Genomic DNA, 19,402 nt, shown 5'->3' with positions numbered 1-19,402 from the left:
CGCTGCTGCCTGATAGCGACCAACTTCTCGTAATCCGGAGATCGACTTCCTCTCACTTGGCTGCGGCCGCAGCCGCGCTGGAGGTGGGGGCAGCACGCCGGTGGCTTGCTTCACCCCCCGGCACCCCGGCATGCAACGCACGCTCCTCTGCGCTGACAGAGCCGGAGCAACAGGATCCGCGTTACCCAAATTTAATTTGGCTGACAACATCCGGCGTTTCGCAAGGGCGCTTTGATGTTTGTTTACTCGCCGGGCCGAGCACATGCTCCGCGCGGCCGCCCGCGGATGAATGGAGACGAAAAGGCTCCACACCCCTTTGATCTCTTCTCCCAGGAGCGGTCAGAGCTGGAGACGCCCGAGGAGGGCCCAGTCCAGCCTTCCCCGTGCTGCTTTGGGACCGGCGAGTCCCGGTTAAGGAGCATTTCTTTGGGTCTGGTGCTGCCGTTCGCTCGCTGCCTCCTCTCCGTGAGATGCTGGGGACGATGCGGCGCGGTCACCGGTACCCCCTTCTTCTTCCCTCCCCACAAGAAAGGGGTGCCTCCGGGGCAGTTAAGTGATTTAAGTTTTTATTTAAAACCGCATGTATAAAAAAAATAGGATTTCTGAATTCCCCTGTACAATATTAGCTATTAACAAAAACCCACCGGCTACACACTGGTTACACGGACAGACTCGACAGCGCGGACGACCCCGCTTCGGCACGCACCGGGGTCCCCCCAGGTACCCGTGGGGAAGGCCGAAAATCCTCTGCAAACCCCAACGGGCACGTGGCAGGGCACAGATGGGAGCAGGGACGCACGCAGGCGGCTGCTCCACGCCACGGCCAGACATCCGACGGAAGCACGAGGTGAAACAGGCACCGGGACGGACGCGGGGGGGGGGGAGACCCCAATGGGAACCCGGGGATCAGCAGCTGTAGAAGCAAGGCATGGGTTGGGGACCCACGGGAGTTATAAATAAATAAATAAGTTATCCTAGTGGCTAGGACTCTTCCTTTAAAAAAAAAAAAAAAAAAAAAAAAGAAAAAAAACACAAACAAAACAAATCCATGAAAATAAATTAAAAAAAAAAAAAAACTGGAAGGAAAAAAAACCAAAAAGGTAAAATGTTACCACTATTAACAACTGTACATCAAGCTTTGCTCCTGTATAACTCTGTACACACATTTACAGCTCTGTTGGGTTGCATTGTTTGTGCATTCGTGAGGGCACGGGAAGCAAAGAGCCCAAGGAAGAAAAGTCCCCAGGAGACGGCGGCGCGCTTCGGAGGTGCGGGAGGCGAAGACAGCTCCCCAGCTCCATCCGCCCGGTTTCCTTTTGCACGGGGAGAAGAAGTAGCTCTACACCCAGGCGAGTCTCGGAAAAGCAGCAGTGTAGGAAAATTCAAGTATTTCCTCCAGCACAGCCAGGATTGCAACTGAAGGCACTCGAAGACGGTGACGGCGAAGAAGAGAGCCGGTCGGCCGCGGCGCTGCCCTGCCCTCCCCCCCAGGTCCCCAGGTTGGAGCTGCTCTCGCAGTCAGGGCTCCGATCCTCTCGCAGTCCCAAATTCAGCAGGCCAGGAAGACTCGTGGGAGCCCCCAAAGACAAAAAAAAAAAAAAAAAAAATCCAAAAATAAAAATAAAATTTACTGGCAAAACATCAAGTGAGACAGGACCATTCGGTTCAAGTCCGGGACAGCTGGGTTGGGTCGCGGCCACTGAGGGACCAAATCTCCGGGCTCTGGAGCGAGCTGTGCGTGCTCCCGCGACGGTCCCCACCCGGGGCTACGGTCACGAGGAGGAAAATCCGCTGTCCTTCGCTTCTCAGGGCCAGGAGAGGCAGGGAGCTGTTATTTGCCCGTCTCCTGGAGCAAACTGTGCAGGTGGATCTCCGTGGCCTTCTGGGGGAGGTGGACGCTTTGCATCCAGGAGTGGTTGAAGATGTCCTCGAAGGACGGCCTGTCCGAGGGGCGCAGGGACAAGCACCACCTGATGAGGTGCTGGCACTCTGCGGGAGAGAAACCACCACGGGGAGAGGTCAGCTCCTGTCCTCCTCCTCCGAGCTCTGCCCAAACCCAGCACCACTTTTGGGGGATCACCACGGACGGCGCGACGCGTGCCGCCAAATCCCACCGCCCCCCTTCCCCCCGGGTGTGGTGCCACCTCTCCCACCGCGTGCCCCGGAGCCGGTGCCCACCTGGAGAGACCCTCTGCCTGAAGTACACCTGGCCCTGCAGGATCTCCTCGTCCTGCTCGAAGGGGATGTCCCCGCACACCATGTCGTAGAGCAGCACGCCCAGGGACCACACGGCCGCCGAGCGCCCGTGGTAGCGGTGGTAGCGGATCCACTCCGGCGGGCTGTACACCCGTGTACCTGCGTGGGGACGGTGCCACTCGTCACAAGGATGCTCCCCGCCCCAAATCCCTTTTTTGGGGACCGCGGTTCCTCGCCCGAGCATCTTTAGGGTGGGTGGCAGCAAGGTGGAGGTGGGGGGGGGGTCACCGTGCGACCCCGCCACCCCCCGCGCCGCCAGCACGTGACTCTTGTTTACAAACTTTGGGTTGTAAAAAAAAGCCACCGGTGCCGAAAGGGGGCAGCACGGGGCCGGGGAAGGCTGGGAGCCGACCGTTACACGCAAAAATAAAAAATAAAAACCCAAGGGAGAGGGAGGGAGGGAGGGAGGGGGGGGAACCACGCCTTTCCCCCCCACACACTCCTTGCCAAAAAAAAAAGCAAAGCAAACAAGGGGAGCGGAGCAACGCAAGCCCTTCTGCGGCTGCAAACCAGGTTTTGCAACCCCCCCCCGGCAGCTGTTTGTTTTTGTAGGGCCGCCCCCCCCCCCACCCCCCCCCCAACAACCCCAACCTCCCGCCCCAGCCCGGAGCAGGTTGGTTGGGCGTCTGGGCTGACGCCGGGAGCCGGCTCCCATTTCACAACATCCACCCCGTGCCAAAAAAAAAATAAATAATTAAAAAAAAAAAAAAATAGAAGCAGCAACTTGGCCGGGCGGCTGGGATAATTGCTGCCCCCCCCCCTCCCTCCTCTTCCTTCTCTCCCCGAGCTGCTGCAATAGGGGAAAAGCCGGCGGCGGGGGTCGGGATGCTGAGCGCTGAGCATCCCCGGGGCGCGGTCTCACCGTCGAAATCGGTGTAGACGGTGTCCTTGAGGAGGGCGCCGGAGCCGAAGTCGATGAGCTTGAGCTCGCCGGTGGAGAGGTCGATGAGGATGTTCTCGTCCTTGATGTCGCGGTGCAGGACGCCGCAGCTGTGGCAGTGCCGCACGGCCTCCAGCACCTGGTGGAAGAGCCCCCGCGCCAGCTCCTCGGGCAGGGCGCCGCGCTCCGTGATGAAATCGAAGAGGTCCTGCACCGGCTCCGGCCGCTCCAGCACCAGCACGAAGCTATCGGGACGCTCGAACCAGTCGAGGAGGCGGATGACCCCGCGGAAGCCCGAGCCCACCTTCTTCAGCAGCAGGATCTCCATCGGCACGCGGGTGCCGCCGGGCTGCGGGGACGCACGGCGCGCTCAGACCCGGTGTCCCCCTCCCGGCTGGGGTGGCTCCGGTGTCCGTCCCCCCCCCCCCCAAACCCACAAACCCCCCATGCCAGGGATGCTCCGGTTCCCTCCCCGGCACCCCCAGAGCTGGAACGCTCCGGTGCCCACCCAAGTGCCCCAAGGCAGGATGCTCCAGTGCCCCCCCAACCCCAAAAACGCCAAGGCAGGGATGCTCCAGTGGCCCCCAAGCCCCAAAACGCCCCAAGCCAGGGATGCTCCAGTGCCCCCCAACCCCAAAAATGCCCCAAAGCAGGGATGTTCCCTTTCCCCTTACATACTCCCCCAGTCCAGGGCTGCCCCGATTCCCCCCTCCGGTCTCCCCCCCCACCAGGGCTGCCCCGGTTCCCTCCCCACTCCCCCCCGAAAACAAGGGATGCTCCACTCCCCCCACCACCCCCCCCCCAAATCTCCCCTATTACAGGGATGCTCCGGCTCCCTCCCCACTCCCCCTTACCCAGGGATGCTCCGGTTCCCTCCCCGACCCCCCCACCCCCCCGGGGACCCTCCGGTGCCCCCCCCCGGTGCCCCCACTCACTCACCAGCTCTCCCCACTCGGAGATGCGGTCCCGGGCCACGTGTTTGATGGCCACCTGCGGGGCAAGGACCGGCGGCTGAGCACGGCGCTCGCCCCCCAGCCACCACCACCGACCCCCCGGTACCACGGACCCCCCCCCCCGGTCCCCCCGCTCCCCCCCGGTCCCCCCGCTTACCGGGGCGCTGTCGGAGAGGCGGATACCGGAGTACACCGAGCCGAAGCCGCCGCTGCCCAGCAGCGGGCCCACCTGGTAGAGCTTCTCCAGCGGCTCCTTCTCCTTCCCTGCGGGGCGAGGCACCGGGCATCACCGCGCCGCTCCCCCCCCAAACACCGGAGCCCCCCAAAAAACCGAGCCCACCCCCCCCCCCCCACCACCACCCTCCGACCCTAACCGGGGGCTCACCTGGCGGCACCTTCCCGGTGTGCAACTCCCCGCCGGGCCCGGAGCGGAGATGGGCCAAGGAATTAATTTTAGAAAGCAGCATCCCGCTGCCGTCCCCCCCCTCCAGGGCCCGAAACTGACCGGGAGCCAGCGGGGCGGCTCCGGTAACCGGGGCTGCGGCTGCTCCCGGCGACCGGGGAAGCTCCGGGAGGGTGGCGGCGGAAGGGTAGAGGGGGGTTTTAGGGGGGGTTTTGGGGGTGGCCGGGGGGTGGCGGCTGCTCGGCGCGGTGCCGGGCTCCGGTGTGGCGGCGGCGGCCCCGCGCCGGCCGCGGGAGTAGCGGGAGGCGGGGGCGGTCCCGGGAGAGCCGCGGGAGGGGGCGGAGCCTGAAAGCGGGGCGCGCCATGAGCTCGAGGCCACGCCCAGCCCGCGGCCCCCGCAGCCAATAGGGCGCGGCCCCGGGGCGGAGGGGAGAGCGCGGCGGGCAACGACGTGGCGGGAAGGAAAAGGCGCCAAAGGAGGAGGGAGGGGAGGGGGGGGGGGGATGTGTGAGGAGGGAGGAGGGGGCCCTGCGGGTTGGGGCCGGGCGGCCCCGTGGCGCGCGGGGAGCTGTGAGGGGACGGGGCGGCCTCATGGGGGGACAGGGGGTCCTCAGGGGGTCCTGGTGCCCTCAGGGGGGTCCTGGTGTCCTGAATCACAGAATCACACAGTCATTAGGGTTGGAGGAGCCCCCCAGGGTCACCTGCTCCAAGCACCCCCCCCCCACTGTCCCCACCGAGCCGTGTCCCCAAGCACCAGCCCCAACCTCTCCTGGAGCCCCCCCAGGGACGGGGACTCCCCCACCTCCCTGGGCAACCCGTCCCAACGCCTGCCCGCTCTGTCTGAGCAGAAATGGCTCCTCATTGCCCACCTCAACTTCCCCTGGCACAGCTCCAGGCCGTTCCCTCTGGTTCCTCTCAGGGAGCTGCGATGAGCTCTGCCCTGACATGGTGTCGTCAGGGGGCACATGGTGTTAGCAGGGATAGGGCATCCTGAGGGCTGACAGGGCATCGTCAAGGCTGACATGGCACCCAGAGGGCTGACAGGGCATCCTCAGGTGTGACACGGTGACACCCAGCCGTGGCAGGGCTGACAGGTGCTGCCCCCAGCATCTTGTACCAACTGGGAACCCAACGCGTGCCCAAGTGCCACCAGCCCGTGACGGGACCACTCGAGGGACTCACGGGGTCAGAGGCACCCATCTGGCCACCCGGCCTCTCCCTTCCCATCTGTACAATGGGAATAATCCCAATGGGGCAGATTTGGGATGCTGGAAGCCCACCAGCTCGCTTCCCATCCATCCGGCGGCATCGCAGCTCTTCCCCTTCTCCAATTCCAGCGAAAAACCCCAAAGCAGCTCCAGCCTATTAATAATGTTATTATTTGCATTAAATTTTGCAATTTTCTGGCTCTCCCGGCCGCCCCGCACCATCCCAGCCTTTCCTTCACCGCTTCCTACGAACTGCGGGCGAACCAGAGCCTGAACTTTTCCCTTTTCTAGTAAAAGTGGAGGTTCCAGCTGGGGGCTCTTGACTAACAGCCTTTTTTTTTTTTTTTTTTTTTTCTTTTCTTTTCCGCAGAAGTCACTGGCTGCAATGCTCCGCCGAGTTCCAGAGATAAGATAAATAATTTACTGGATGGAGGTTTCTGATTACTCACTCTGTTAGCATGTAGAGCAAAGAGCTCCGGCCGCTGGGAGCTGCGCTGCTCCAGCCGGAGCCCATCTGGGCTCCTGCGCCCGAGCGGGACCGAGGAGTTCCCAGCATCCCACACATACTTGTGGGATGAATTGCCGAAATTCAATGGGTTTTACTGGAAATGCTGGTGAGCGCCGGGCTCTTTTTGTACTTCTTTTAAAATAAAAACACCCGGACGCCACCCAGCCCAACCCAAGGGCTGTGTGCGGGCGATGCTCGCTGCCTCGCCGAGACGCGTTGGGCGATGCAGCGCATCCTCCTGCACTTGTGGGACCCCCCGAGCCTGGTTCCTACCCCGTAGGTGACATTCCTGCTTCGGGAAAGTGCGGAGAAACCCGTCACAGCCTCTCTCCTTTTTTTTTGTTTTTATTTTTTGTTGTTGTTGTTGTTATTGTTTTTTTTTGGGGTGATGCAAGCTCGGGGTGGAGCAGAGGGCGGGTGGCGCGTTTCTCCTGCCTCATTCCCACCCGAAAGCCCGGGCAGGTTGGGGACGACTGGTTCTGCGAGTCAGCGCTCAGCCATGGGACCGAGTGACTCAGCATCTGCCCCAAACCCATTACCAGATTCCTTGCCCCGATGATGAAAGGTGCCACACGGGCTGCCCTGGAAACAGGCTCTGTATTTACAAACAGGGCTCACCCCGGGAGCAGCAGGGCTTTCCTGGGGGCTGCCTTCCTCTGACCTCCTCCGGGGAGGCTCAGCCTCTTCCTCGCCCTGCCCAAACTGCTCATTAGCGTCGAGGGGAGCAGCGTCTCTCTCGCAACCCAGATGCTTTGGGGCCAGATCATCGCCGTGCGTGAGCCTTGCCCAAGCGCCGATTTCCTGGGTGCTGAGCGCACCCCTTCCTGCGGGCACGGAGGGCTGGCACCCCATCCCGGGGGCGTTGGGGAGGCATTTCCCCATGTGGGGCACGGCATGCCGCCCTATTTCCCAACCGCATCCATCTCCCCCCAGAATAGCCCCCCCAAGCCATATCCCCGGTTCCCAGCGGACCCCAAGCAGGGCTGGTGGCCGGTTGTTCCCCCAGAGCCTGGCCCGCGAGCTGACTTCTCCCTCTGCCAACCCCAGGCGATGCAATTGGGATGTGTCAGACATTCAGGTTAAGACGAAGCCAACCTCATCCTGCTTTGCCTTCCTCCGGAGGAATCACCTTTTCCCCCAAATCCTCTTCCGCTTACTGAAAGCCATCGGGTGCAGCAGAGCACCCCACACCTCCTGGGGTGCACGGGCACACGGCTGGCCCTATTCAGGTGGCCCCAAGGGCCAGGCAGCAGCACCCCCAGCCCATGCTGGATCTTCCCACCCTGGCTCAAACCCAAGGCTCGGCACGAGCCCTGGTGCAGCTCCGGGAGGAGGTTTCGTGGGGCTGCAAGGATGAAAAACCCGAGGGACCCATGCCCGGGGAGGAAGCAGGACCCCGGGGTGCACGTGGGGCTGGTGGCAGGGCTGGGGGAGAGCAGCTCCCAGCAGACATCAGAAGATCAGTTCTCAGCCTGCAAACAATCCCGGCAGCTTTCGGGCTCTTCAGCGGCATTCCAGTCTAACCAGGGCTGCCTTGCATGATAATCAGGCTTAATTACTGCTTTATCGCTTGATTGCTGTGCCGGGCCCTTGGAGCTGCAGCCTGGCTTTCTCAGTTTACTTTTTGTATTTCCTCCTCTCTCGCCTCCCGCCCTTCCCCGCCGGCACAATTAGCAAATAGGTGACGATGGGGAGGGCCAGGGCAGCGCCCAGGGTGAGAGAGGGGCAATTCCCTCCTCTCGCAGGGGCCTGGGGGAAGCAGATCCGCACCCTTTAGGAGGTTTCCCCCATAAGCACGGACAAAAGAACGGGGTCGGAGGCAGGCGGCAGGGAGCACAACCCCATATCAGCCCCGCGAGCATCCCCCCGCGGAGGGGCCGGCCGGGGGCATCCCTGCAGGAGGGAGGGGAGGACGATTTGCGCCCTGACACAGAAAGGCTGCGGTTTCCCTCGCATGAGCTTTGAGTCACGGCGTGACCTTGGCTGCTGCGCCTGCCCGTGGCTCGCGGCCGCCGGGGCTCGGTTGCCCGCAGAACCGGCTGGCCCAGGGCGTGGGGCGAGCCCCAGCTCCCAGCGGCGTCGCCGCCTCGCCAGGCGTTGGGAAAGCCTGAAACCAACGCGCACGGGGCCAGGAAAGGCGCTGGCACCCCGCAGCGAGCGATTCCGCCCCAAAAAGGGTGCGGGAGCTGTCCTCAACCAGGCCTTTTGGGGCATCCCCACGGTGTTTGGGGCATCCCCAGCCGGCTGTCACTTTCTCGAGGTCACCAAAACGTGCCCTGGTGTCTCAGCGGTGATGCTGGGAGTGCCATGAGATGTGTGCACGATCCCGGTGCCACCGTGGTGTGGGGACAGGCAATGCCCTGCAGGATGCGGCCGAGCCCAGGGCACGTGGGAGCGCGGATACCCCAAAAAATTGTGGTCCATGGGAATGCCTGGGGGCTGCATCCCTCCCCACCCAACCTCTGGGTCCTGGGGTCCCCCACACCTTCTGGGACCCCAAAGCCACGGTGACAGCTTGGGACACGCAGATCCCATCCCGGGGCTGGCATCACCCGGCTAAACCAGCACCTTTGGGTGCTGCTCCCCAGCAGCCGGGGTGGGAGGAGGAGAGGACGCGGGAATTTGGCTTTTTTGTCCCTTTTTGAGTTTTTCCCCTTGTCGCTGCTGGCTTTTAGCGCGGGCTTTTTGGGAGAGGTGCGCGTGGAGCCGGCAGCATGGCTAATCTGCTTTGTGAATGGAGCCGCGCGGGGGGCGGCGGAGGGGATGGGGAGGTGGAGAGAGCCACATTTTTGGGATTCCTTCAGCTGGGTGGGCTCCTTCTCCCCAGACTCTCAGGATGTGGGAAATGGAAGATGAAAGGCGCTGCATTTCCAGCCTCTCGGGTTACAATGTCTAAAGCAGAAAAAGGGTGGCTGGGAGGTGGTGTTGGGAGGGGGGGGGGGGGATGCTACAGGGAAACCTGGGTTGGGAAATGGCCCCGGCGAGATTTGGGGCAGGGAAGGGGGCGGCTGGGGCCGAGCCGCTCGTGTTTCACATCACGTCAGGCCTGAGGAATTTCCTCTGCTCTGGGGGTGCCTCGCAGAGAAAGGGGGAGGCTTTAAGGTTAGCCGGGGATGAATAATAGCCGAGAGGCGACGGATTAAAAGTGTTACCCGGGGACTGCTGTTTACAAGCAAAACCCTCTCGCCGAGCGGAGCGGAGGGGAGTGAGGGGCTCGTCGGGGCGGCGTGGGGCACGGAGCCACGTGCTGAGGGGGTCCTGGGGCCGTGGCCCCTCCGGAGGGGAAAATCCTCCTGCCACCCACTGGGTGCCCTGGGATGGGGCCAGGAGAGGGGTAGGAGCCGGGAAGCAGCACCCGAGGCGTTGGGTGCAGGGTTTGTGCCGTGCCGGGGCATGGAGCAGCCCCAGGACCTCCTGGGGTCACCCCACAGCCCCGTGGGCAATGCCCCGGGTCCTGTCCCCATTCCCTTCGCTTTCGTTTCCCTTTTATTCCTATTTTGGGTGGTGCAAGGAAAAGGTGGAACGGAGGGGAAGGAAATGGATCCTCCTGCTGCTGGCCCCTGGTAGCCTCTGCCTCGGACACGACGGCCACACAGGGACGGTGGCGGGGTGGGATCAGCTGTGGGATCAGCCTGGGGTGGCAGGGACACCCCACAAGGCTCTGTCCCACACGGAGGGGGACCCAGCACCATGCCCAGAGCCCCAGGATCCATCCCGGTGGCATCACCTGGGGAGAAAGGACACAAAACCCCAGCTGCAGCCCTTGCACCCGCAGCCTGTCCCAGCAGAACTGCTCCCTTCTGCGGAGCCTTTCTGTGGGGACAGCGCTTTTTTAAGGGGATAAAGGTGATTTTATCCCTCTCCCCGCTTCCCCTGCCACCCTGCCCAGCCGATCCCCAGGTACATTCCTGGCATTGCTCCGGCCGGGGGGGCAGGGAAGGCGCTGACCCTCCGAGCATGGGAAAAATGCCTCGTCTGCCCGCGGGAGCGGAGGTGCAAACAGCGCGGGGTGAGGAGGTCAGCGGGGAAATCCCTTTCATCTCTTCCCGGGGTTTTGGCGGACACGCGGCCGGGAGAGGAGGGAGGGAAGGAGAGAGGGAGGGAAAGGGTTTTGTCTGCAGCCGCTGCGAGGCCGGAGGCTGGGGAGGCTGCATCGCCACGTGGGGAGGTTGGAGAGGCGATGGGAAGGATGCAGGAGGTGCCGGGCAGTTATTGAGCTTTGGGCTCCGTCCCTTTGCCAAATCTGGGGCTCCGGGAGCCAGGGGGGAGCTGCAGCAGGGCGCTGCTCGGAGAAATCCTGCTGGAAATCCAGCCCCGTGTCCGCGAGGCAGCCTGCGGGTTGGGAGCAGGGCTTGGGAGCAGCCCTGGCACTGGACCTGGGCCGTACGCAGCCCCCGGGGCCACCGGCGCTGTCCTCTCGCCGTCGCTTGTTGGCCAAAGGAGGAGTCCCCAGCACAGCCCTGCCCCGCGCCGAGCCGGATCCCGCCTGGCTTCCAGGAATCGGGGCTGTGGGTGACAGCTGGCGCCTGCGGTGCCATCGGCATGTCCCAACGCACCCGGCTCCCCGTGCACCCGGGGACTCCTGCGGCACCCAGGGATTTCCCTCGCCCGGCCACACGGCGAGGGATTCTCCTGCATGCACGAAGCAGATGGCAAAACGCGGCCCTAACGAGATCAGCGATTAATCTGCGCTTTGCTTCCCAATCGCATAATCACGCAATTATTCTTGGTATCGGGGCGGAGCGGGGCCTGCTCCCTGCTCGCTCCCGGGGCACCGCGGCGGCGTCGGGTCGGCTCCCTGGGTGCACAGCAGGAGCACACCCAGCCCAGTGATCCCAGTTTCCACCAGTAAGAGGACGCAGGGCTGGCGCTGGGGCTTCACCCCTCAGCTGCGCGGTGCCGCCGTGCGCCACCCGGGGCCGCCTCTTCCCCGGCACCGCGGCTGCTCTTTGGAGCAGAGGAAACAGGGGAAAATCTCGCATTTTTGGGGCAGCGCGTGCGGCCGGCGGCCCCGAATTCCTGCGCGGCACCGGCGCGGCCCTGTTATCAGCAGGCGCGGGCTGTTTGCTGGAAAAGGGCGGCAGCGGGGCCGGGTGACCCCACACTTCCTTCCTTTCTTGGAAGCCGCTCGCTCCGAGCGTGACGCTCGCGCGCTGATAACCGGCTGCTTTCACAACACGGGGCCGGGGCTGCTCCTGCTCGGCGCCCTCTGGCACCCGCTCCCTGCCTCAGTTTCCCCCTTCTGTCTCCTCGGCCATCTCCTGGTCCTCCCCTGCCCCACGGGTGGCTGCGAGGGGCTCTGCAAGGCGCAGGATGGCACGGGGGTGGCTCGGGGGCTTCGTGGTGTCCCCGTGCCATCGCTGGGTGGCTCCTGGTTGGGGCCGGGGCTCAGCAGCCCCTGCAAGCGCTGGTGGCACAGATCAGGGGCAGCACCCCCAGGTCAAGACCTCGAGCCCTGGCTGCTCCCTGGACGCCGTTTGGCAGCTCCTGGGGCTGCTCAGAGCCAGGCTGGTGACAGCGGGGTTTGGCCTTGCGCTCGTGCTGGGTGCTGAGTGGCTCACGTCCACCCTAAACCCTCTTTGGTGCCCGCAGCACCGGCACCAAGGGACCCCCCGAGGGCATCGACGCCCCCGATGCCATGGGTGGAGGCTGGAGGCGAGGCCACAGCTCCGGCGTCCTCCCCGTGGGGCCGGAGCGGGGCCGAACGCGGCTCCCCCGCCTTATCGGGGCCGAGCGAGGAGGAAGTTTGCAGGGTGGATTCCAGCAGGCAGGTAAACAGCAACCAGATGGGGCCCAGATACCTGCCCGGAGACACCCGCCGAGCCGGGTTTGCACAGCCTGGCCACTTATTTGCTCTGGGGACGGCTTTTCCCTCCGTCGGACGTCAGCAGCGGGGCCGGGACGTCACCGCAGGAGCCCGGCCGGGCTCTCCCGTCACCGGCCTGGCCGGGTGCCTGCACCCAGGGTGGCTCCGTGGGGCCGGGGGTGCTGCGTGGCACCACGACCCTATAGGTGCTGCATCACCCAGAGCTGGTGCTCAGGGTGATGCTCATGCCGTGGCCAGAAGGATTCGGGGTGCTTTTGGGGTCGCGTGGGCACTGGCAGTGCTGGGATGTGGGGGGGTGGCAGGATGAGAGGTCCTGACCCTCCCCCGGACAGTTTTGGGGCATTTTCCCCCATGGTGGGTTGGCAGTGGCAGGTGCCAAGCGTGCCCTGGCACACGTGTGGCTGCACCTCGTGCCCAGCCCTGGCCTGCAGCACCGGTGGGATGCTCCCAGCCCCGGTTGCGAGATCCTGGCTGGGCTCATCCAGCTCGCCCGGCTCCTCCTGCCACCCCTGGCAGCCCCATAGGGGAAACTGAGGCAGCGGGCGGTGCGGGACCGGTGCAGGGACGTGCAGGGGAGGGCACCGGGCAGGTGGAGCACCTGGGCAGGCTGAGCCCCCTCCAAGCATCCCCCATCCATCAGACCACGGCGTCCTCCCTCTCGGGGTCCTGAGGTGTTGCTCGAAGCCGTCTGCATCTCTCCCATCCATCGGGTGCTGCTGTGGGGTTTCTCCTTCCAGGTCTCCACGTCCTCATCCTCGCTACTTTCCCCATCCTGCAGCCCGTGCCCCCGAGGTGGGGCCAGCTCTGGGGCGCAGCACCCACCGCGGCATTGCCCGTGGGTCCCTGGGCTTGGCACGGTGCTGGCGGGTAAATGCAGAGCCCAGAGGGGTTCTGGCTTCACGGGGCGAGCGCCCGAGTGCTGCTGCTCCATTCCCCTGCTGGGGCAAGGAGGGGACCGGCGGGTCGGGACCCTGGGGAGAGCCCAGCAGCTGCTCGGAGCCCGTGTTTGCTGTGTCAGAAGGAGAAGCCGTAAATTCACCCGGTTTAATTGAAAGCCGGTGCTGTGGGTTTGGCTTAATCCGCCCTCCTCCTCCTCCCTCATTAGATAACGTCTCGCTGAAACCACTTTGCAAACTCACAGCATTCCTGCGTGCTGAGCCCGGGGGCAGCCGCCGGCCGTGGCCCCGCTGCACCGCGCTCAGCCTGCCCCGCTCCGGTCCCGGCCGTGTGGGGAGAAGGGACCCGCTGGTGGAGAACGGCCCCGCTCGTGACGTGGATGGAGACGGGCTGGGGATGCTGAGGGTGGTGGGAGAGGGATGCAGCGAGACGCAGGGGTGCGCAAAGACCAGCAGGGGAAACAGCCTGGTGATGGGGGCAGGAACGGGATTGGGCTCGTTTAGGGGGAAAAAAAAAGAGAGAGAGATTTCTCCGAGCCTTTGAAAGGGCAAAAAAAGGTCTCTGGGAGTGGATTCAAAGGGCTCAGATTGGAAAGATAAAGGGAAATGTTTAGGGTGGGGGCAACCCAGCCGGATGCGAGGTGTCCAAAAAAAGAAAGCGTGGGTACCCTCCGCGCCCAGCAGCGCCGGGTTGGCACCGCTGCCCCCGGCTCCGTGCCCGGGGAAACCAAGGCGCAGAGCGGGGCAGGGCTGGGGGCACGTGGGGGGTGTTTTGGGGCCGTTCCTCTTTGGGTTTCTTCAGAAACAGCCGAAGAGGAAACTCGCAGGTTGCGGAGAGGCCGGTTGGCTGGCAGCGCGCTTCTCGCTAACTACCCACGCTCTTCGTCACCCGTCCCCATCATCCTCCCTGCCCAGGGCCACCCTTATGGGGGGGGGTCCCCATTGCATCCTCCATCCTTGGCACCCGTCTTAGGGGCAATTTTCCTTTGGGAGGGGAGTTCAGCAGCAGGGCAGGGATGGAGGGGGCCGTCGGGGTGTCCCCCGCGCCGCTGACCTGCGAGGAATGCTGTGAGTCACGGGGAAGGCATCCCCGCTCCGGCACGCTCCGGGAACGACAGCTCCAGGCTTTTTGGGAGGACAGAACTGGGTGAACTGGGTGTGCCCCATGTCCCCCCCTCCCCATTACATCCCGCACGGGCACCCAGGGAAAACGCAGGGTGCAGGGAGAGCCCCTTGGGGGCACGCTGCCACCGCTGGTGCCGCGGAGGTGGCCGTCACCGCAGCTCCTGGCCGCGGTCCCCAGTCGGGGAGCCCAGACGTGACCTCAGCCTCTCCGAGCAGGGAGAGGTGACTCGAGGCTGGGAGGCCAGCCGGGGCCGTTCTCCGGCTCTCTCCACATCTGGCAAGAGGGATGGAAAGGGGCAGGGATGCTCCCCGAGGCTCCTCCTGCTCCCTCCCTGGGAACGCCGCCGCCGCGCTGGGCTTTATCAGCTCGCTGCAGCCTCGCGCCCGGCATTGGAGAGAAAGGTTTTTCCCAGCAGTGCCTTATCGAGGCGCTGAGCCCTGGACCACGCTTTGTTTCAGCCCATGGCACAATTAAAGGTGGAAAACGGCGTTTGGGTGAACAATTGCAAAATTCCTGGAAGATTATCTGAGCGCAGCAGCTGCCCCGGGGGCTCTGCGGGGAGGGCGCGGGGCAGGAACCCCAGGAGGGGACAAACCTGGGAGCATCCTTCTGCGGGGAGCATCCAGGAGCCTGTTTTTGGAGCTGTCCCCTCGGGAGCAGCCCGCTGCTTTGGGTTCCGTGCACTAAAAGGTGACGGCTCATTGCAGGGACCTGTTGCCACCTCCTGCCCATCCCCAGCACCAGGGCAGCAGACCCTGGAGGTGCACGGAGGTGACGGGGACAGCCCGGCTTCGGGGCTGGTGGAGGTGGGCACAAAGGGACCTTTGGGCCCCTTGGGGGTCTCCAGCTCCAATCTGCCACCTCCTCGTCCCACCCCTCCTGTCCCACGCCACCACCCCTCTTCCTGGGACGGGCAAAGCCCCGATGCTCTTGTGACACCTAACGGCAGCGACTTCTCATAGCCACCCACGGCTGGCCCCAGGCACTCCCACACGCTCCAGGACACCAAAAGCAGAAAGGTTTGGGGAACAGAGATCCGGGCCCCAGGGGAGAGAAGCCCAGGAGCTGGATTTTTCCCCCGTTCCTTAGGGAAACGCAGGCTGTGATCGTGCTGCTCATCTGCTCACCTCCTTTTGGACCCGCCGGCCAAATCCAGCCACAAACCGAGCGTGGGGCACGGGGGAGAAAATCTGCAGGAGCCCGGGCAGGAGGAGCCCCAGCTCTCTCCCTCTTCCATCCTCCCCCAGACGGAGGGAAAGGCAGGAGCCTGCCCTCAACCACAGCGCCAGACATCAGAGAATCCACAGCAAAGCGCCCGGGAGCAGCCCTGGCTCCCCAAATCCTGCTGCCAGGGGCACGCCCTGATAAGCCCGTCCTGTCCCCACGGATGGCAACCCCGGGCTCAAGCTGATCCTGATGCTTTTATTCCCCTTCCTGGGTGCATCCAGCACAACATCCACCTTGGCTCCAAGCCACAGCCCCTCTGCAGCGGAGCCACGGGGTCTTTCCCACCCTCGAGCCACCTTTTTGGTGACCGCAGGGCCACCCTGGGTGCCGCACCCAGGCTGCGGGTGCCGCAGGAGGGGACGGGGTTTGGGGAACTTGGCCACCCAGCCAGGCACCGCGCTCACCGCTGCTTCCTTTCCTGGGAAGAGAGGCGATGGGGGGCACGGCACGGACACGGGGACAGCAGCTTGGTGGCACCAAACGGGGAAACTGAGGCACGGAGCGGGTACGGAGCCACCCGTGGTCGGTGTCACCAGACACACGGGTCCCAAAGGAGGCAGCCGAGCCTGGGAGGGTCCTCGCGGGCTCCTCTGCGCTTCCATCCACCTCCAGGCCATTTTCCCTGCCTGAAGTGGCTCTTTGCAGGGCAGCTGGCAGAGGGGGGCACTGCCTTTAAGTGTATTTGATGGATAATTCCTCATTACCTTAATGCATTCGCGAGCCGGGATAATTGATGGATGTTTAACAGGATGCGTTTCCGACAGGCGGGGCTGGAGAAATGGACTCCCATTACCCCGCAGCCCTTTCTTTTTCCCATTGAACTCCTTTGTTTCGATTGATCCTCGCCTCTCCCAGCATTCGCTGCTCATTAATAATCCCCCAAACAGCTGCTTCCCCCCGGCCCTCGGCGCGCTCGCTCCTCGACCTGCGACGCCGAAGGCTCTCGCTGGGCTTTGCAGGAGGATTTGGGCACCGTTTGGGGCCAGCCCCGCGCCCCTGCCCTATAAAAGGGGACATTTTCCCCCAGAGTGTGGGGTCTGAGACGAGGCAAAGTGGTTTCTGAGCAAACCTACAAAGAAAGCCGGGGGGGAAGCGCACCGGGGGTGGCACCACCGTCAATCAGAGCCATGCAACCCGCTTGGCTAGGGGGTAAATTTGGGGTGAAATATAGAGGTAGTGGGACCGAGCCCCAGGGAGAGGTCGCCCTCGGGGTCGGTATCAGCCCAGCGCAGGCGAGGAGCTGCGCACACCGCTGTTATCTGCGGGTCCTTCTGCTCGGGACGGGGTTATCTGCCCTGCCCTCCCGCGTCCCCACCCCGGGGGGCACAGCACCCGCGATCCCAAACCCTTCCCCGTCCTGGTGCCTCCCAGGTGCTGCCTCGATGCTCTCCCCGCATGCTCAGGTCGAGGCTCCCAGCTCCGTCCCTGCCTCCAGCCCCGTTTCCTCGCCCCCAGCCTGGGTTTAGGGCTCCCCGTTTCCCCGTTTCCCCTCAGATCTCAGTTCCAGCCCCCCCGTGGCTCACGTCCTCACCTCTCCACGTTCCTCCAGGACTCTCTGTGGGCTTTCTGTAGGGTTTGTCCTCCAAGGGGCCTGTTGGAGGCAGAATTAGGAAGAGAAGAGCCCAGCAGAGCCAGCTGGGGCTGCTCGGGGCTTACACAGCACCAGGCAGGTTGGGGTGGGGGGCACGGGGTCAGATCCAGGCCAGATGGGGAGCAGGGCTGGAGCAGGGCTGGTGGTCCCCAGGTGGTCGAGGTGGCTCTGCTTAAGGTGAGGGCACCCAAAGGGGACGTCCTCACCTCTTGGAGCCCCCCACGTCCCCTTGCACAGCCCCTGGGGGCGATTTCCTTTAGGGGGCTCTGCCACCCGTGTCCATCCCCCGCTGGACGAGGAGATGCTGAGCGGGACGGGGACGTGGGGACATGGGGACGGTGGGGACCGGGACTTCCCAGGTCCCAGGGAAGGCATCCAACCGGGGTTCATGCCCCAAAATTGTCCCCACGGAGCACACGAGCTGGGTGCGTGCCCTGCAGGGCTGTTCCAAGCCCAGCCTGGGTTTAACCCGGGCAAACCCGGGGGGTCCCACGGAGCCACCGGCCACGGCTCCGCTCCCTTCCCGAAGTGCAGAGCCGGCCTTAAATCATCGCGGGCAGGCTGGTAAAAGCCTCGGTGCCTTCAAGCATGAAATACAAAGCACTCACCGCCTCCTTTCAGCCTCTTCCCTGAGTGCCCGTCTCACCGCATGAGACCTTTTATATCCCCCTCCCCGCTCTCCCCGCCGGCCCCCAGAGCGCCGGCGCGCAGCCGGAGCCTCTGCTAGCAGCACTCTCCAAAAATTGCTCAAAAAAACCCACAAAAAACGAGGCCACAATTCCCCTTCTCACCCCTGAAATGCCAGCGGGGTGAGGAGGAGGGCCGAGACCCCAAAACCTCCCCATGGTCCTGTCCCCGCTCTCTACCCCAAACCCCAATGGACCGATTGTAAAGGGGAAAGGGCTCAGCCGGGCACCGTGGCGGGGATTTTGGGGAGGATGCGCGGCCCCACAGCCTCTGAGGGGGGCCCTGGTGTGGGGACGGCTCCGTGGGGCGATGCCACCGTGGGCAGATGGGGCTGCGGGTGCTGTGGGGCCGTCCCCGGCTGCCGGCGGAGGATGCAGATGGTGCAGGGTGGGACGCTGTCGCGCCGCCATCCATCAGCAGCGGCTTCACCGAGCCTGGCAGCGTCGCCGGGGCGTAAATCAGACCTGAATGAGGCCGGGGATTTCTCTGTAGGGTTTGGCCTCGCTGGTGGCATTCGCTCCTTGTGGCAGCAGGGGGTGGAGAGCTCGCGGCCCCAGCAGCTGGGTGAGGATGCTGAGCTGCCACCGCGTCACCGTCGGGGCACGTGGGGACCTTGCTGTGGCCGGCAGTGCCCAGAAGGCTCAGAGCCTCCTTCGGTGCCTCTTTTTGATGCCCTCCCTCCCATGTCCTGCTGCTGGGGGATCAGCCAAGCCCCCTGGGTGCTTGCAGGGAACCTGTGATGCCTCGGTGGTTTCTATACCTGCACGGACAGGGGGTGTTGGTGCAAAGCGTTTGCTCCCAGGTGTGCAGAAAGGGAGACCGGGGTGGGGACAGGGAGCCCTTGGGTGGCCGGGGCAGTGGCAGGGGTCTGGCTTGTCCCTGTGTCCCCATCCCTGCTGGAAGACCGGACTGTGGGACGTCTCCATTCAAGCTGTCCCCATTTTCCTTGGAGCCCGTTAGGTCCAGCACAACCCCACACAGCACAGCATCCCTGCTCCTCTGCCGCAGGGACAAACTGAGGAAGCCTCCTTCCTGCCCCCCAAACTCTCTTCTGGCCACCCACACCAAGCTCGTTGCCATTTCCCCCACATTGGGCACAACTTCTCCAACTGCAAGAACATTGAGAACCTCTCCAATGACCTGTGAGCCCAAAAAGATGGAGCCAGCACCACCGGCAGGCACTGACCATGCCAGGACCCTTTTGCCCTTTGCGCTCAAGCTTTTCTTTCCCATTGCTTCATTTTCCCTCCCCATGCAGCGGGTGCCCGGCAAGGCAGAGGCTGCGTGGGGCTGAACCACTTCGGCTCCTTCCAGCCCTTCCCTCCAGCATCCCCAGCCTGCACCGGCTGCTCCGTGCCGGTGTCTTTGGCTTCGTTTGCGTGGCCGGGTCTGAGCATCGCCGCATTCACTGAGCCACACGCACCGAGTCCGGGCGTTCGTGGCCACCTCCCTTTCCCTCGCAGCCTCAGAGCCCTGTGCTTTCATCCACTTTTTGCCATCACAGTCCTCCCTGCAACGCTTCTCCTTCTTTCTCGGTCGTGCTTTGTTGTCCTCCCTCCCCTGGGTGCCCCCGCTCTCCCTCCTTCCCCGTTCATCCCCTCTGCATCCATCCTTGGGCTGCGGTCCCACAGCCGGCGCGTTTTCCCCCGGCCCCACCGAACTGCGGCTGAGCCTGCTCCTTTCCTGCCGCAGCGGCGGATGGGGCACAGCCTTTAGCTGCAGGGGAGGGGGGGGAAGAGCAAGCGAGCTCCCTGCGTTGTCTCGTGCGAGAGCCGTGAGCATCCTTCATCCCCACACGATCGCGCTCCCATCCAAGGCACGCTCACCGCGTGACTCAGCC

The 19,402-nt window shown here is 64.1% G+C and overlaps 1 protein-coding gene and 1 long non-coding RNA gene across 5 annotated transcripts; both read right to left on the bottom strand.

Annotated features, from left to right (window-relative positions):
• Positions 1-551: 551 nt before the first annotated feature.
• On the bottom strand, positions 552-16,523 carry PIM1 (Pim-1 proto-oncogene, serine/threonine kinase). Of its 4 annotated transcripts, none has more exons than XM_084497919.1 (6): positions 15,185-16,523; positions 4,247-4,353; positions 4,076-4,126; positions 3,119-3,485; positions 2,179-2,355; positions 552-1,989 (listed from the first exon to the last, which is right to left on the bottom strand). In XM_084497919.1, the coding sequence occupies exons 1-6, from the start codon at positions 15,348-15,350 to the stop codon at positions 1,832-1,834; spliced, it is 1,026 nt and encodes a 341-aa protein (XP_084354045.1). In that variant the 5' UTR covers positions 15,351-16,523; the 3' UTR covers positions 552-1,831. The 4 variants fall into 4 exon arrangements, with proteins under 4 accessions (XP_084354045.1, XP_084354047.1, XP_084354046.1 ...); XM_084497921.1 differs by lacking the exon at positions 15,185-16,523 and adding an exon at positions 4,475-4,728; XM_084497920.1 differs by lacking the exon at positions 4,076-4,126.
• LOC311423647 lies at positions 13,066-15,178 on the bottom strand. The gene is made up of 2 exons (XR_014685769.1): positions 13,986-15,178; positions 13,066-13,397 (listed from the first exon to the last, which is right to left on the bottom strand). It is a non-coding gene; the product is annotated as an uncharacterized lncRNA (long non-coding RNA).
• Positions 16,524-19,402: the final 2,879 nt, after the last annotated feature.

This window comes from Aythya ferina, assembly GCF_964211825.1.
Source record: "Aythya ferina genome assembly, chromosome: 25".
NCBI classification, from domain to species: Eukaryota; Metazoa; Chordata; class Aves; order Anseriformes; family Anatidae; genus Aythya; species Aythya ferina.
The sequence above is the reverse complement of the archived record's forward strand: the minus strand, read 5'-3'. Positions and strand labels throughout refer to the sequence as shown.